Source organism: Trachurus japonicus, chromosome 2, assembly GCF_045865225.1.
Source record: "Trachurus japonicus isolate A0001 chromosome 2, Traja_1.0".
NCBI classification, from domain to species: domain Eukaryota; kingdom Metazoa; phylum Chordata; class Actinopteri; order Carangiformes; family Carangidae; genus Trachurus; species Trachurus japonicus.
Genome location: NC_140908.1, coordinates 10,370,332 through 10,388,825, shown reverse-complemented (window position 1 = coordinate 10,388,825; position 18,494 = coordinate 10,370,332). Strand labels below are relative to the sequence as shown.

General features: G+C 46.9%; 1 protein-coding gene across 1 annotated transcript in view; it reads left to right on the top strand.

Moving 5' to 3' along the window:
- klf7a (Kruppel like factor 7a) overlaps positions 1-17,999 on the top strand; it is a 32,036-nt gene extending 14,037 nt beyond the window's left edge. The window contains exons 2-4 of the mRNA XM_085800745.1: positions 6,076-6,703; positions 14,067-14,190; positions 17,577-17,999. Coding sequence (XP_085656871.1) covers positions 6,076-6,703; positions 14,067-14,190; positions 17,577-17,628 — 804 coding nt within the window. The 3' untranslated portion in view covers positions 17,629-17,999. The remainder of the gene's footprint in view (positions 1-6,075; positions 6,704-14,066; positions 14,191-17,576) is intronic.
- The last annotated feature ends 495 nt before the right edge of the window (positions 18,000-18,494 follow it).

Sequence of the window (18,494 nt, the reverse complement as noted above, 5' to 3'; positions counted from 1 at the left end):
TTCAGATCAGTGTCGAGGAAAATGAAGCATTATCTCCACCAACCCCGCTCCCCCCCGCCCTTCCCCTCCTCTCGGCCCCCGTAGGCAGGTTCCCCGCTCGGCTGGGAGCCGCCGATGACGCCATGCTGCTCTCCAAGGAGTCTGAAATCTGGGGGCCGGAGCTCTTAGCGAGTGCAGGGAAGGAGCTAAAAGCCCTGAAGGGGAGCTTAGAGAGAGGAGGGGTGGGGAGGGGGGCTGCTTTTTGGAGATTTTGTCTGTGTGTGTGTGTGTGTAGATGGGGAAGGGGGGGGGGCTGCTGTGCAAGTATTGCTCAGCCAAGCTATAGATTACCGTCTTTGTCAGCTGCGATGGCCACCGCTGATGAGCTCCTGCACGGTATCATTTCGTATCGATTAGGCGCTGCGACGCAAACACACACGCGCATGCACACACAAACACACGGAAGACAAACACACAAAGGCTGTTGGCGAGATGGCCGCTGCCTCGGGCCACTGGTCATTTAGCTGTCACCTCAAAGTGAAGACTTGGCCCGGCTCAGCAGATCAATGAGAGACACCGGCCCTATAACACACTGTGGCAGGACAAGGCGCACACGTGTGCACAGAGACACACACATATGGGCATCGCACACTTGGATTAAATGGCTGCCAAAAGTTTTCTATAGATAAAAGTGACAAGTGTGTCGCAGAATCACAAACAGCAACAACAAAGTCGACTGTAAATAAAGTCAGTAAAGTCACACTGTGTCATAAAAATGAGCAGAGGTAGAAAAGGAGAAAACCTGTAGGCTAACACATCAGGGTTTTAATCAGAGCTGCCGTTGCACTCACACCCTTCTTATTTCCCTGTGACCAACAGCATTGTGCGATTTCAATAACAGCGTGCAACACGTAATGAACAGACTGTCAGTTCAATGCGAATGGACAAAAGAAGCGCCACCGCGGAGATGCCGGGCGTTAATTCATCCATGACGCCAATGTTACTCACTTTTTTAAAACGAGTAATCAAACCTCTGCCAGATATTGAAATGGCACTGGCTATGTAATGAAAATGTCACGTCTGGAGCTGAAAAGGACGCTGACGACAGATCAGAACCACGCATTGTTTTTTTTTTGTTTTGTTTCTGCAAGACAACAAATGTGTAGAGTCACCACAACACAACACTCCAGCTTCAGGAGTGCTGGTTGGTTGCGTTTGAATTTCTTTACTTGTCTCTTCCATTTCCAGTCTTCAGCTAAGATAAGCTATGCTAAAATAAGCTAAGCTAAAAAACCATCTGTTTCCAGCCATTGGATTGACCACAGGCTACAGAGCATACTTCTCCTTTAACTGTCAATAAAATGAATGAAATCAAATTTTAATGAATCCCACTAATTAATACAAAAGACAACAGTCATTTACTGTGATTTTACACAAATTAACAACATGGTTTTCTTTTTATTTGAGATCACAAACAATTTAGATCAATGACCGAAATCTCAACTCTTAATAAAAAAAAACGACGTCCTCATCGCAGCTCAGCAAGGATGGTGCTGCTGGGGGGAATCATGGGTCATATTTGAAAAGATGTGACAGCACCCCCCCAACACTCCCCACCCTTGGTGCATTTAACAATAGTGCTGCATCACCCCCTCCAGCCCCCCCTTATAGTCCTGCCCTTTTCAACCCTGCTGAATATTATTCATAGCACCTTGTCTCTATCACGGCATCTGTAAAAACTAAACACGATCATCCTAAAATTAATGAGCCATATCCACCCCATTACATTTATCTGTTTAGCGGTGTTTTGGGCCTTCCTTTAGGGCATTATGCATGCTCCTCTGTTCATATTTATAACCCAGGCTTTTTATTAGCGACGTAGTGGGGTGCTAACAGTTGGGAGGCAGCCTGCGCTTTGATGGTGATGGCAGGCGGCTCGGCGCAGGCCAAATGTGAGGGGAGGTGACGCGGGGAGAGAGAGGATCAGCTGCCAGGCCGAGGGCCTCGTGGAAGAGGAGGGGAGAGGGTGAGGAGCAGAAAGAGAGAGAGAGGGGGAGACTTTTACTTGAAAGTCAGAGAATGAAAAGAAATGAAGAGTGAATGGCTTCGCAGTTTGACTTTGCGAAGGAGCGCGTCTTGTGATCAGCAAGCATTTCTCACACCTGTGGTATTTTAAGCCTCAGCAACCTGAGGTGTGTTCACCATGCATGATTCAGTGAGAGTGTGTTTGTGAGTGCATCCGCTCGTTTCACAGAAAAACAAGTACAAGAGCGTTTATATCTGATTCTTGTCCCTCTTTATTGGCTTTTATTTTAATATGTGTGCATCTACTGGGGTAAAGGTGACAGAGAGGAGAGGGAGAGGATGAGATTTAAGTGATTTGACCTCATCTGAGAAACTGTGACCTGACCCTGACCCTGACCCTACAACACCTTCCTGTGGCTGGATTTATGTGTTCATGAACAGATGCTCTTCCTACAGTCATTTCCTATGTAATTCTGCACAAAATAAGATGTGCATTTATGCATGAGAATGGAAACACATTGTGTTCCATGCAAGTCATTCTTCATCATTTGAGAGTGTTGCAGGGCTGTATACATCAAGCTGCAGAGCTAAACCCATTTTAACATGCTCTGGAGCTGAAACCCCTGAAATGAGCCATTAACAGTTTGTCCAACTACTTTAATAATTGCTTGATTAATTCAACAAGTTAATTCAAAGCTAAATAATGAGCTTTTTCTAGGTTTCCAGCATCTGAAGTTTTCTTTCTCATCGTTGCATGTTCTCACCTCTGGATAATGACGGATCAAACGATCGAAGAAAGAATGTCACCACATGATGTGATGATGAAATTAGTCCGGACCTTTCAGTGACAGTAAATAAAAATGATGCAGTGGCGCCAGGAGGGTCACACTAACCTTTAATCTCATGGAGAGGGTAATAATCCCGTACTTTGCGGTGGTACTGTAGCTTGGATTTCCTCCCTCAGCGCTGCAGGAAGACCTCAGCCTCAACTTTGACCTTATTTGGTGCAGCTGCACTGATCAATCCATTAGATGAGACATCACCTGATATAACCTGAGAGTGACTAAAAGGTCAAAATCAGTTTTATACTCTCAACACCTCTTGATTGATCTTGATAGGCGTTTTGTTTTTTATCAGTGATATGTCACGGTAGGAAAAGCACAGGCTGAATTCCATTTAGCTTCTGGGATTTCAGGGTCCTTCTTGGCCCGCTGTCACTCTGTCATGCTTTACTAGGACACACCTGCACCTATAGCTGCCGATGACTGACTGTCTCGCTCAGGAGAGATGCTTGAATCTTGGGTCGGAGGACAGACAGTCCCCGATTCTCTCGGGCTTGAAGGTGGAGGTGCTGCTGCCGCTGGAACAGGCGCCGGATTCTCTCGGCTTATCCCGGTTTGTGTGAGGGAATCATCCCAAAAGCCTTTTAGGAAATGAAGCCTCTTTTCTTTTTTTTTTTTGTCGGGGCCTGTTCCAGTCACCCCGTCCAAATCGGCGTTTGTCCAAACGGAGTTGAAGCTCCTTACGGCTCCTTTATCTTGGCTATTGTGCGACGCTTTTTGGCTCTTTTCGTTTTCTTGCCTACACAAACACAAAATGCAAGTTGCACATTCACTTAAGCCCACGAGAGCAGCAAATAGATGTGTTTATGCATGTGCGTGGGCGTTCACACTAACACACACACATGCTCAAGAGCTGCGTAATTGCACACAGAGTAGCATAATTATGCAGCTCACACATACATGTGCGCTTGCAAAATTACATGCACACGCACACACTAGCCCAAACTAGCCTAATTACATGCAGCCACATACAGTACACACACTATTCACACACAGGAGCCGCTGATCAACTGCATGACCTTCTCTCTAACAATGTTAATGTCACCACCTGGGGGAAGAGGGGGGAAGGAAGGAAGGAAGGAAGGGGGGGTTGATGGAGTGATGTTAGGAAAGAAGATCATGCATGCTAAGCTTGTCATACCTGCCGCCCCTCCCTCACCTGCATCCTCTTTCATCCGTCTTACTTTGTCAAACATCCCATATTCTGTAAATGCACACTCCGTCTCTCCCTCTCTGTGTCTTGTTGTGTCACAGCTGACACCTGAGCACTTCCCAGCACATCACCGTGGGTCGCAACCTAACATTTAGTGTGCATGAACCCTTTTCTGTGTGAGTGTGGTTTGCCCGCTGACAGGATCCTGTTACGCCAAATGTCACACTTCCAAAAAGGATTCACCCCCCACCGAGAAAATGAAGTCAAGACCTTCCTTCGCTCTGTCTCTCTCCCTCCTCTCCCCTTCACCTTGCCCCTCCATCACTCTCCTCCCCCTATCCCCCCCTCCTCACCCTCACTTATCCGTTTCTATCCTCTTTTCCGCTCTCTTGAACTATCTCTACGCACACGCGCGCGCACTCACCTTGGTGTGCAGTCCTCAGCGTTTTGCTGAATAAAGTCCCCTTCAACTGGTTGGTTTTAGTGGATAATTAGTCCTCACCTTGGGAGAGGAGGAGACCACAATGAGAAGAAAAGGAGGGGAAGAAGGAGAGAGAGAAAAGGGGTGATTTTGGCGGAATCGATCGGGGGTGAAGCAGAAAGAATGGTGAAAATGAGTGCGGAGGAGAGTGGTGTAGAGGAGGGGTTGCGAAGGCCGGGGTGCAAATGTTTATTTCTCTCCGGCACCTCACGGAGCAGCAGCATGCCATTCTCTTCATCATGTCTGGACGCTTTCAATATTTAATTTAGCTCTGAATGAAAGAATAAAGGGAGGGAAAAAAGAAAAAACCTCTCATTTAATTCACGATTCACTGGCTGCAGCCATCAAGGAAACAGTAGAGAGAGAGAGACCTCTCAGACAGTGCATGAAAGAAGTTATTTTTCAGAGAGGAAAAAAAAAAACATGTAGGCGTGCAGTGGAGGGAGGAAGCACAACACATTATCTTCTCTTCTTACTGTAGATGTGGTCTGGAGCAGCTTTTTAATTTGATGTCAGTATGCAAATACTGTAAACAGTCAAAAAAACAACAACTCCAAAGCCTTTTTTTTTTGTTCCTGGAAGAAAAACGACGACTTAGAGGTGAAATCGCGCTCCCTTAGCAACAGACGCCTCCCCCCCCTCTCAACCACTCCAAAAAACATGTGCGGTTTTATTTTTAGAAGGTGCAAACAAGGGAAGGAGGGTGTGTTGTAAGATTGTAAATGTCTCTGATGTGTTCAGTCTGCACAACCTTATTCCTGATAATGGAACTAGCTACTCTGTCTTGTCAGTGCCTATTTACACACAAATGAAGTGGCGAGTATCACGCGCCCAGTGGAACCGCTCGCCTCCATCTCGGCTGTCAAAACGGGTTAGCGGCTACAAGCGAAACACAACGATCCCTGGGATCAGACCGGCGCCGTCCGTTCAAACATAATAGCATCATCCTTGGACATGGAGCGTCTCTTTCCCTCCCTTTTCAGAAACCTTTTGCCAGCTTGTTGCAAAGTAATAGACTCCTCAGGATGCCAGTTCACACAAATTGGGGATGCAGTCTTTTATTTGCCCTCCGCGGGGAGAGGTGTTTGGAGTAATAGGGATGAAGCAGACCATAACTACAGCTGAATAAATCTTCCTATCTTGGCTCAGTAGAAGCCGGTACACACATGGCTTGTCAAAGCTCTGTAAAAAATGCTGTTTGATAGGAGTTCTCTGCAGTTTAGGACTTCTCCTCTTCGCGATCCACCTCGCCTCGCTTTCGTTCCGCGCTACAGCGGTTGCAATCAATCAGTGTGTAATCAGGCGTCTTGCCGGAGCTGCCAGGTAATCCAGGCTGTCTTGGAGGCTATCTGTGCATGTGCACATGTGACAGCTGGCAGAGCTGCTAAGTTGTCTGTCTGGGCGAGAGAGAGGGGGGATGGCACCATGCAGATTTCCCTCTCCACGGCGTGTGAAGGCATATCAGATGATCTGATGGCTGTAGAAATGGTCAAGTGGGATTTGAGAGTGAGGATGGCTATTTTCAGTTCAGCTGTCCAAAATTGTGTGAACTTGCATGAGCTGAATCTAAATCGAGTTTTCTCTGTCTCTTCCAGACCTGCCTAGAACTGGAGCGCTATCTGCAGACGGAGCCCAAGCGTCTGTCCGAACTCTTCGACCAAGACCTGGACGGTCTCCTAACCCCGGCTTACCTGAAGGAGGACGGAGAAGAGGAGCTGACGGACGCCCTGCTGCCCGGCCTGCCGGGTCTCCCCGAGCCCCCGAGCCCGCCGCCGGTGATCCTCTGCCCCACGCGGAAGAACCTCCCCGCCGCCGCTACGCCGAAAAGGGACCTCAAACCCAAAAGCCAGGGGCTGGAAAATGTAGAAGCCATGGAGGGAGTCCACCAGGCCCAGCTGAGCGCCGTCACCTCCCTGACGCCGCCGTCGTCGCCGGAGCTGGGCCGCCACCTGGTCAAGCCCAACCAGACGCTGACGGCCTCGGCCGACGGGACGCTCACCCTCAAGCTGGTGGCCAGGAAGGTGGGGCTGAGCGCCGCCCGGCTGGTGGCGGCGCACGCCCTCCCCGTCCGGGTGAAGGACGAGGAGGAGGGCGCGGCGTGCGTGATCGGCGTCGGGGAGCTACCGGAGAACAAGAAGAGGATCCACCGCTGTCAGTTCAACGGCTGCAGGAAGGTGTACACCAAGAGCTCCCACCTAAAGGCTCATCAGAGGACACACACAGGTGAGACATCCATGCTGAAGCACTTTCTTTTTTTTTTTTCTCAAGAAATTTGTCCAGCTATTAGTCAGAGTGTCATTTTAATTCCAATGTATGAAAAGCATTGGGAATAAAATGCACAGTTCAATGTGCAATGGTCATTTACATTCAAGCCTGGTTTATAATGATTGTGTGGAATTGCCCACACAGCTCACATTAATACACATTAAGCTGTGCAGATGTGGGTACGGATAGAAACCGTGTAAAGACACCAGGTCACGTGATTTGAATATACTTTGCGAATAGGAGCAGATTAATTCCTGCACTTTCCAGGTGTAATGTGAGTAAGTGGCCCTAAGTGACTTTCAGCCAGGCGGCTCCGAGGACGCCTTTGTCACCAGAGGTAGCTGCTTATTGCGCCTGCAGGTAATGAAATTGATTGACGCTCATTGTTGGTGACAGGTTAAAACGACTCACTCCCGAAGCTAAATGGCTGTTGCACAGCGAAGAGGGCAGAGCCGGAGTGTCACATAGAAACTGAAAGAGCTTCTTATCAGTCTCAGTGTGAAGACTGTTTCCACTCGCTGGACTTTCAGAGGCACCCCGGCTGTTTTTTTTTAGCCTTTGATGTTTTTTTCTCACAGCAATGGTTTTCTCCAAGTCTCTATACGATGGGGGGGCATTTGCTTGTGGGTTATTCCTTTGGCGTATGATGGGAAATAAAGAGTGTAAGCATTTTTCTACACCAGAGATAAGAGAGATGGAAAATGTGGCCTCTTTTCAGAGTAGATACCAGTCTACCAGTTTTCACTTTATCTCTCTATATGGTCAACGTAAGCACTTCATCCATCCACCATCCATCCATCCATCCATCCATCCATCCATCCATCCATCCATCCATCCATCCATCCATCCATCCATCCATCCATCCATCCACCATCCATCCATCCATCCATCCATCCATCCATCCATCCATCCATCCATCATCCATCCATCCATCCATCCATCCATCCATCCATCCATCCATCCATCCAACCAACCAACCAACCAACCAACCACTCAGCTAGTCTGGTTCCTGAATTCCTAGATAACCCGACTTATAATTGAGGAAAATCCACCTGCTCCACATTCTTGGAACAAGAACAAAACGCAGAGAAAGTGATAAGAAATGTTAAGAGAAACAGCTCTGTAATCACAGAACAGACTTAAAACCTGGTCCCCTCTGTGCCATATGGAAATACCACCATGTCAGATAAAAATGTGATGATTTAAGGAAAAAACCCTCCACCTCTCTTATCCCCCTCTCTCTACAGTACCTAAGTACTTCTCTGTGCCAAACCAGGACAGGTCCTCCTTGTCAAGGTTCTTCTCAAGAAGGAAAGGGGGGGGGGGGGGTTCAGGAGCTATAACTCTCCCGCTCTTCCATCTCAATCCCAAACCACTCAGACCCCTGTCGGGGAGCTGTCCTCCGTCTGAGTAACTGCACAGTGATGGATGGATTGACCTGGATAGGCCACCATTTCCCCGGTTTATTTCAGGCCCTGTCGTCCTCTGTGCGTTCTATAAGTCTAGGTCAGTGCTTCTCAATCTCAGGTCTGGAGACAGCAGTAATAAAAAGATCATTTAAAGACAACAGAAATGTGTTTCAAATACATCAGTGCATTATTATCATGAGGGAAAACATATTCCAAAAGAGAAGAAAAGGGGACAAATGTCTGTGTTTGTCATGATTAATGAGCGGAGTTAGAGGTCGTGTTCACACCAAACACATGGGGTGTGTTTATTTTAAGTCCTGAACTCTTCTGGTTTTGGTTAGAAAGGGTAAAATCAGGTGTTTTAGATAGTGTTGGAAAATGCTGATCTCCTCCCCCTCCCTCTCTCTAAACGAGGCATTCAGGGGTAGAATAAGATAAATATTGACACCTGATCAGTTGCCATGGCTCATGCATGGAAGGCCTAGAATAACAAATTAAATGTGTGGTGGCCCTGCCATCTGGACTGATGCTAATATATCGCTGTTTCTTTACATGAGCTACAGCAAAGCGCGTCCATCATGCTAAATGAAGTTACAGCGACTGAAATTAGATTTCTTTGCCCCCCTCCCTCCTCCATCCAAACCCCCGACACTATTTGTTTGACAGATCACCGAAGACGTCCGACAAAGATGCCAGAATGTGACCTGCTCACTCGCTCCGGCTCACTTGTATTTTTGGGATGTGGGGGTGTCAGGGGTGTGAATTTGAAGAAAGTCAACTTGTCAATGTCTGCATGTTGAGGATGATGATGACTCGCTGTATGTGTGATCACACCCTCAGTGGTGCACACCACAGGTTTAGGCGTCAGCCTGACTGGAACAAAGGGCACAGACACGCGATCATTGATTTGCCCAGTGTGGCGTGTCTGCAGCCCCTGTGATTAAACGCCACGCCGGCAGGGTGAGCCCAGGGAGACCAGCGCCACCGATGGAGTCCACTCATAATACAAGCAGGGGATTCAAAAGGAAAACTGAAACAGACGTATCATTTTAAACATCCCATGTGGCGATCAGACCAGATTTGACACAGAAATCCATGCGAAGATGAGTCTCGCTGACTCTGTGCTTTGTTTTGTAACCAAATACCTGCACAGATTAAGACAGCCCCATCGCTCCTGGCTCTTAGCATTCAGCTCAAAGCAGATCAATTAATCCTCATTTTGTCAGATGTTAGAAAAAGATGCTGCGTCACTGCACCTGCGTTTTCCTTGACTCATTGAAATATTTGACTAATTGCTTCAGGATTATATTGCAGTAGTCAGGTAGAGATGCATCCAGCGACATTTTAAAATTGATATGATAATGATTTGATGGCATATAATGTAACATATAGCAGCATAATGGGCTCATTTCCATGAGGAAGCCTCCCTCCTCGAGCCCATCATTGTCACTTAAGGTGCTTTGGATTAAAGCAGCCACCAAAAGAACATCTGTCTTGTTATTCACACTGAGTAGGTAGAATCACAAAAGGGGGAAATGTCGACATCAGATGACAAAAGAAAACACAAAAGCCGGAGGAAGAGGAGAGAGTGACGTGGAGTGAAACAAAGAGTAGATGAAGACGGAAGCAGCAGAAACGGGGGGAGGTACAGTCGAGCAACCCTCTTCAGCAAAAAGACAGCAGTGCCACAGGCTCCCCCATTCACTGAGCCATTATCCTGACAAGTTTAAAGATGTCATTACTCAAATCCTCTTTTTCTTAGTTGTTATTTCCATAAATTACCGACGGAGAAAAGGCTACGATTTAATCTGGAATTAGACGGGCTGAGTTGAAATGACAGTGCCCTGTAGAGCTTTTTGTGAATAGGCTTATGGCAGATAAGGAATGGTACAATTAGATTTTGGGCAGGGTGAGGGAACGGGTAAAACACGAGGACTGTTGAGCTAGTCTGCCCTCTCTCTCTCCGTCTCTCCGTCTCTCTCAGTATATCAGTGTTTTCGTAATATGTCTGTGCACGGGAATGTATGTCTGTCTCTCTCTGCTCTCGTTTTATCAGCTGCTCTTTTGACTCTCTCTCTGAGGGCTGAACAGTTTGAGTAAAATGTCTAACAGTCGTTTTATTTGACCAACATTGTGCAGTTGATAGAAGAATAAGGAGATACAGAGATCTTCTTACCACCTTAATCACAGATCTTCACTATAAGACCAAATGTATGTGCACTGCACACCCCTCCTTTTGCATATTACCACTGACCTTCCCATGGCCCCTTAGTTCCAGTTGAAGGAAATAATATTGCATAAAGCTCTAACTAGGAAAAGGCTTTTTCGGCCCCGTCCAGCACCTTTGGATTAGACTGAAAGACCAACTGCAGGTCAGGGCCTTATCAGCCAGCATCAGTGTTGGACCTCGCTAATGCTCTTGTCGCTGAACGGGGAGCAAATCCCTGCAGCCAGGAGTGGAGGCTGTTTCAGCGGCAGATTAACACCCATGGTTTCGGGAACAAGGCGTTCAAAAGTGACATGTGTGGAATAGGATTGTATGTTATTGCTTAAAGGGATAGTTCAACATTTTGGCAAATTGGCCCATTGCCATAATCCCTATAGTTTTAGGAGTAAATTCGTTACCTTTCATTGTCAGTGCAAGCTATTTTTAGAACGGCGGAGCAGAGCCGTGAGCTGCTCAGAGCTATGCTACGGAGGCTGATGGGATTTCTTGGTTTCTCTCATTAAACTCATCAAATACACAATCCAACAACTCCGAAACGCTCTGGTGGACAAGTTGTGACCTGCACATTCACCACGCTATGAGATAATAACGGAACGTTACAAGACAGATTATGGCAAAGGGTCAATTTGCCAAAGTGTTGAACTATCCCTTTAAGTTAGATAAACTATTTCGATAGCACATTTCATACAATTATTGCAGCTCAAAGTGCTTCACAATAAAAGAAGGAACATTAGAAGAACATAAGAGCATTTATTAAGTGTGTAAGTAAATAGCCTGAAAAAGGTGCATTACCACAAAGATAAGTAGCCTGTGGTGTGAATTACGAAGGAAATACCTGCAATTTTGAAATTTCCTCTTCGAATATATAAAGACATTCATCTTTCAGCCTCTAACATACTTTATTCCTCCATCAGTCCTCTCATCTATCATCTTCCTCTCATAACCTGTTTTTCCTCTCGTCCTCCTCCCTCTCGCTCATCACAGTGCAAGTTGCAGGCAGGAGCCTATAAAACGCTCTCCAAGAGCCTCTCTAATGACCTCTGAGACCCCGGATGCCCAGCCTCAGCTCCAACTAATGGAGGGAATGCAATTAACTTCAACACTGGCACCTGAGAGGCTGGAGCAGGCGCGTGCATGAGCGTGTTCGCGTGTGTGGATGAGAGCATTCGGAAGTAACAGATTACACATAATGGGATTACTGTGATTCAGGAAACACCCAGTTATCAGATTACGGATGAGGAATATGTGATTGCTTATTTGATTATTGCCCCCAAAAAAAAAAAAAAAAAAACACATTTTGAGGGAAAAGCATTCTGATGGCTCCTCGTGGTTTTTCCCTGCTGTGAGTGAATAGCATCAGCTAATGGGAATCGTATTAAATAATGCAGAATAAATAAAGCAGCGCTGTCCAAAAACCCTGATTCTTTAAATCACAGCAAATAATCCACTTAGCTTCATAATCTACATTATATGTTTTACAGGCAAAGTAATCCAAAAGTAACAGAGCATAATCAGATTATGCTGCTGAGTTTGGGCTAATCCAGTGGATTAGGTGACTGATTGTCGTTTTAAGATGCCCATCAGTCGTATTGTATGTAGCATCGGGTCAGAAAAGTTCCACTTCAGTGTGTGTGAGTGTGTTTACGTTCAAGAAGGAGAGTGTGTACCTGTCAGAGGGAGAGGAGAGCGGAGGAAGAGAGGAGGGTGGGAGGGGGGGCAGGAGTTGGGGGATGGGGGGTCCTGTTGCTAGGAGACGGAGGGCAGCATATCGTTGGAGGAGTCGGTAGCTGAGTGGTTCTGTACAGCTGCAGGCTCTGGTCTCTTAGTGCCCCACTCCCCCCCGCCCCCCTGCACCACCACCACTACTACCACCACCACCACCATCTCCCCCCTCCCCTCCTCCTCCTCTCCCTCCCACCTCTTGCCCAGTACAGCTCTACAGTTACCGTCGCTAGGCAACTGCCTCCGTGCTCTACCAGCGTGCTCGGTAATTGGCCGGTGGCATGGCGGCGTGCCGTTGCCAGATCCAGCCGGCTGCACTGACTACTGCCTCCTCATGTTTCACTGCACCCCCCCACCCCCACCCCAACCCCTCCTTCTCTCTCTCTCACACACACACACACACACATATACACCCCCACCCCCTCGCTGCCGTTGCTAGGCAACACAATCAGGCATCCCTGCCTCCCGGGAATCTCATTGGCCAGAGCCGGATGGCCCAGACCTGCTGTTCTGAGTGTTTCTGGGAAGTGAGGCAGGATGAAGGGATACAGGTCCACAATGGGGACATGCATGGTCGGTTTTAGATGTGGACCTGGATAATTTCCCACTCTTTAAACTAAAGAGACATAAATTGCACCATTAGGGTTTACTTGCCTTAAAAATAATTTAATCTAAAATATGAAGAAATAAATCAGAGGTGCTAAAAAAAAATCAAAAGGGCAAACAAGTGTCACCAGTTCATGTTTTTTTACTTTTTGCTGTTTCCTAGCGGCTGAGTGGACCTCATTCTTTTCTCACTTGTCCATTTATCGCCTCATCACAGCTGTAACCTAATGCACCTCTGTTTCTCACCGCCGAACCTTACATGATTCCCGCTAATGGAGTTCCCCCCGCCAACATGGCGGACCCAGCCGAGTGCATTCGACATAGACAACGGGTCATATGTCAAGAGATTGTGCTGCTTTCTCATTTGCCCCGGCTCGCCGTGAAATAGCCATGAAAGTTTTCCATTAAATCGTAGTTCAGGTTAGCAATGGTGGCGTTTTAACACCATAAAAACACAATACTGTACCTTTAATTGGAACAGAGAAACATTGTATACGCTATTGATTTTTTTTTTTACCTTCGCACACATCTCGACAAATCTCCACACAATTGACAGATTTCTTCAACAGCTGATGCAGCTAATGGCGCCAAAACCCACTCCTGCCTTTATCCAAGCGCTCTCCTCTCCTCAGTCTCCGCCATCCCTCACAAAGCTGTTGAGCCACTGATTGTGTTCCTTTTTTTTGATAATCACATTCAACAAATTAAGCCACTTTTTGTGCCAGAGCCACTCAAGCAGAGCTGGTCACTGTGTCAGTGTGTCTCGCATTCAACCCGGCGAGCCAGCGCTCCAGATGGGATGTGAGTGATGCAGGTGACATGTACGGGGAGCTGGACGCAGCTGGCAGATTGTGGCTTCCTTGCCATTATGCCGTGTGACTGGCCTAATTATCACTACCCCTACCACCCCCCCCCAACCACCCCTCCACCCCCTTCCCCTGCCGGCATCTCTGCAGCCTCCTCTGCCTTAATCCACTTCTGCAGCACTTCTCTCCTACTCCACTTTTCCCTCTCTCCCCTTCACTCCTCTTCTGCATGTTCAGCAAGATTGGAGACCAGTGGGAGCTTCGCCATCCCAGAGTTAAACATTGCTTTGCTCTCTCTCTCTCTCTCTCTTTCTCCACTGCTACAAAATCAAAAAATATGCACGATGCAAACCCTTTAAATAAAACCTCTTAAATTTGCAACATCAACTCAAAAAGCACCGAGTATTTGTATTCATGATTTCACACCAAGTGCCACAGAGGTTTTTGTCGCAGAAGACAAACAGGCGTGTGATTGGTCGATTGGCGATGAAACAGGTGCTCATGCATGTTTTTCTTTTTTCTTCCCTGTTGTCGTTGCTTTCATTCCCCAGGTGAGAAACCGTACAAGTGCTCGTGGGAGGGCTGCGAGTGGCGATTCGCCCGGAGCGACGAGCTGACGAGGCACTACCGCAAACACACCGGCGCCAAGCCTTTTAAGTGCAACCACTGTGACAGGTCTGTCAAAACACAACTCTCCCTCCTTTCCTCTGCCTTATATGTTTTTTTGTGTGTGTGTTTTTTTCCTCCATTTTCCAAAGCTTATTTGAAGCACTTCCACTTGCACAGCGGGCTGCGTTTCCCCACCTTTGTGTTTCGTACACAGTTTGGTTTGGTGAAGAACTTCCACAAGATGCTGCTAACCCACCCAAATGTGTTTGGTACTGACCCAGTTTGGAAGTGTGCTGGCAGGATTACTAATGTGCTTCCCCTCTCTGCAACACACACAAGACCCAACCTGCTCAGTCTTTCACTGGGAATCCAAACTCATTCTGCTCTTTACCCACATCGGGCTCCTGTGTGCAGCATATTAATAGTGAATCTTCTCACATGGTGATCCGCGGCCCTGATTTGGAGGCTGTTTTCACACGTGGATAGAGGTGTAAAATGGTTTCAGAACTCATTAGCACCACCAAATGTCACTGGGTAGGAATTTTAATTTGAACTCAAAAGTTTTTTAGGTGTTTATAAGTTAAAGAGTGCTTTGTGTGCAGCTTTTCCTTCCTTTAACACTACTAAACTGTGATTTTTTTATTCTCAATGACTGGTAAGCAACTTTTTAAAAAATATATGATGGCCCAAAATCCAGGTGTGTGTGTACAGTAAATAAAGCCTCAGGCTGACCTGGTGATTGCAGAGACTATCCTGTAAAGCGGATGATTCCTGCTCTGATCCCTGTGACCTGAGTGTCCTTGAGCACAAACTGACCAGCGGAGCAGTTTGAAAAATCATCCTCAGAATGTAAACAGGGCCGACTGTCCTCTGCTGTCCCGTCCCTCTGACCTCTCCCGACAGAGCCGAGCAGGACCCCTCTGAATCTCAGTCAGAGGTGCCGAGGTGGGCGCCCGTGTCACTTTGAAGACTTGACTCTCGCCTCCCTTTCTTAATTAGTCGCCTCGGCTTCTGTTTAATTATGTAGCGCGGCAAAATGTTAATTTGCCGGGGCCTCCTTTTAAAACGTGGCTCCGGTGACGAACTCATCAAGAATTCAGCGGCCCGGCATCCAGCCTCGACTCCAGACACTCAAATCTTTTCTTCTATTTTAATTACACCCCCTCTGTCTGTGATCCGTCCGTCCCTCGCTGACACCTCTGGGGTCTCTGAGCAATATTGTCTCCGGGAGCCTCCACAGTGTTTAAGGCAAAAGAAAAGACCCCAGGTGAAAATTTAGGTGAAAAGGTCATAATGTGTTAGACTGCAAATCTATAGTTTTATCAAATATTTATACATTTCACATTTATATTCCTATGGCCATATTCACAAACCACTTAAAACCTGAATATACATCCTGCATTCATTTTTTTGTGTATTTTTAAACATACAAAAAGTCGAGTTTATGTTTTATATAAATTTAAGATATTATTCACTATTATGTGTATTTTTTCTCTTATATCATCTGTATTTTCTCTTAATTTGTAAATATAGGCTACCTCTGTGTCACTGTTAATTATGACCAGTTTATAAATAAATGTAAATTACATAGCAGAACATTTATAAAGATGTCACTGTTTAAATATGTTTTATGCAATATACAATGTGTTTCAAAACTGCAGCATGAGAGCAGGACACAATAGAGAAGACGTCCCCTCCTGAATCATGTATAGGTTCATTATGAGAGGACAAAAAGAAGTCCCTCTTCACCTGGGGTACTTTGCCTTAATGTGTATGAAAGAGTGTGTGTCTTGGTCATCAGTGCGTGAGTATATGTGTGTATATGTGTGTGTGTGAGGGAGCAGAGGGGCAGGCAGTGTCAACTTAATCAGGACTCAGCTGGACAGACTGTAAATACAGTATCCCTCCCCCCTCCCCTGCAGGCACATCCCCTAATTCGGGCCCACCTCTTGTCATGTGTCACAGGCCGTCCCAACCCCTCCAGCCCAACACACACACACACACACACACACACACACACACACATACACACGCACCCTGCTGAGATGAAGGAAGAGGGGAAACAGGGGAGACAGAGAAGACGGGGTGGAAGATTGAAGATGGGTGAGGGGGGAGGAGGGGGGAGGAGGAGGTGGAGGAGACAGACCCACGGTGTGCCAGCTGGTGTCGTGCCCCCGAGTCGTGACTCATACTTTACCATCTGTCTTACAGAACGCACACACACACATAGGCTTTACACACGCACACACCGCTGCTCTGCACTGCACAACATGTGTTACGCGCGCGCACACACACACACACACAGATGCAGGTGTGACAGTAAGACAGATGATTGTTGGCTCATCACAGTGTAACTCCCCCTCTTGGCCAAACACTGATTCATCCAGACATCTTCGACTGTTGTCTCCGTCTCAGTGGAAAGAGCCAATCTGAAGAAACCAGAGCTGCATCAGGGAGTCGCACTCATGTTTAAACACTTTTTAGTCAAGGGAAGCATAATAGTTTGATGAATAATTACTTATATAAGAGATGTGTCTGTTTTTTTCTCAACAACTAGACTTTCCTCACCTTCTTTCCAGATCTGAGCCCTCTGTCAGTAAACACAGAAACTGAAGAGTCGTGTTTCTCTTTTTTTTCTCCCCCCTCCTCCTAAACATTATTAAATTGAACCACATTAGGAAATTCTAAAACAAGCCTCCATCTCAAATATTTCTTAACACACTAATCACTCGAACACGCAGCTTCCAATTACCTAAAAGAAAAGCAACAATTTGCGAAGCACTCTTGGGAACACAGCGGTAATATTAGTTCAGCGGGCGCAGCAGCAGCAAACACCACCGATTTAAGTGGTGATGAAAACGTCCGTCTCATGTAATGGCTGCATCTGTATGTGCGCGCGCTTTGGCATAAACAAAATGAGCAGCTTGAAAGCATACATCATGTCAATTTGTGGCAATCAGGTTGAAATAATCAAACATTTAAAAAAAAAGGGGGGGAAAGAAAGAAAGGCCAGAGCAATTTAATTCACAGTGCGGTTACGCCCCAGCAATTGTGCAAGCCGGATTTCAGATGAGAGGCTTTGATTCATCTAATTTAACTATCGTTTTACAGCACATGTTTTGCTTTCTGCTGTCTTTCTTTCTTTCTTTCTTTCTTTCTTTCTTTCTTTCTTTCTTCATCCTTCCACAGCATTTCCACAGATCCATCTGCGGGCCCTCTAGTTATTCATGGCACAGCTGAAGTCATTAGGAGTGCTGCTGAAAATGCTGATTATGAATTAGTTACACATATACTAATTGCGTGTGCATTAGTGGCTCAGCACTCACTAGCTAACAGCAACATTTAGCGCCATCGACAAAACAAACTTCTTTCCCCCTCCTTCCCCCTGCACTGGAAACAAGCTAACAAGCTGTTCTCTGTTCCTCTCTTTCTCTCTTTCTCTTTGGTTGCAGGTGTTTCTCGCGGTCGGATCACTTGGCGCTACACATGAAGAGGCACATCTGAGGAAGCGGAGAGAGGTCAGCGGGAGTGGAAGAGAAGGGGGGAAGAGGATGGAGGGTGGAGGAGAGGAGAGGAAGACGAGATGGAGAAATAACACCTTGGATGTGAGAGAGAGAAAGACAGAGAGGGGGAGAGAGAAAGACTTTGGCCGCTGACTGCAGACACACAGCACACACACTCATCCCAAGTTGGCTCCGTTCATCTTGCGCTCGACCAGTTGGTCCATGATTCCACTATGACACGTTCCTCACCTCGCAGACGCTCCGTCCCACCCTTCGTATGCGTCTCGGAGGTGGACCGGCGGACCACGTGCCTGCGGTTGGCAGCTCTTTTCGTTTCAGTCGCCCTTGCAGTCTGAAACGCTTCCAAAAATATGGAAAAAAAACAATAAAAAGTCAAAATAAAACCACGCCAAACTGGACTGGATCGCCGTTGTGCGCTGGCTGCAGAACTGCTGTTTGTATATTCAAGAGCTCGTCCGGTAACGCAGGAAAAGCTGGCGCCGGCTCAGCCTTTTTACAACTCGCCAAAGGGTTTATTATCTTACATATAGGACAGACAATAATTTGACCTCTGTCACTTCTGCCAACCGGACCCATTTATAAATCCTTCCGGTTCGATGGCAGCGGAGCACTTGTTTGAACGGAGCATTAGATTGGATTTCCCGAAGACTTGAAGAACGGGAGCGTGTTGCACTGATGTGCTGTGAAGACTGATTGAGGTCATGCAGGGGGCCGGCTTTGCTTTATGAACATCCATCCATTGAGAGCTACCGTGGGATGAGGCTAACTAATCTACTCTGGGGAAGACTGTTCATCTCCCAGGATGTCAGCTGAAGCCCGGGCGTCTGGACTGATGCCCGACGGCTC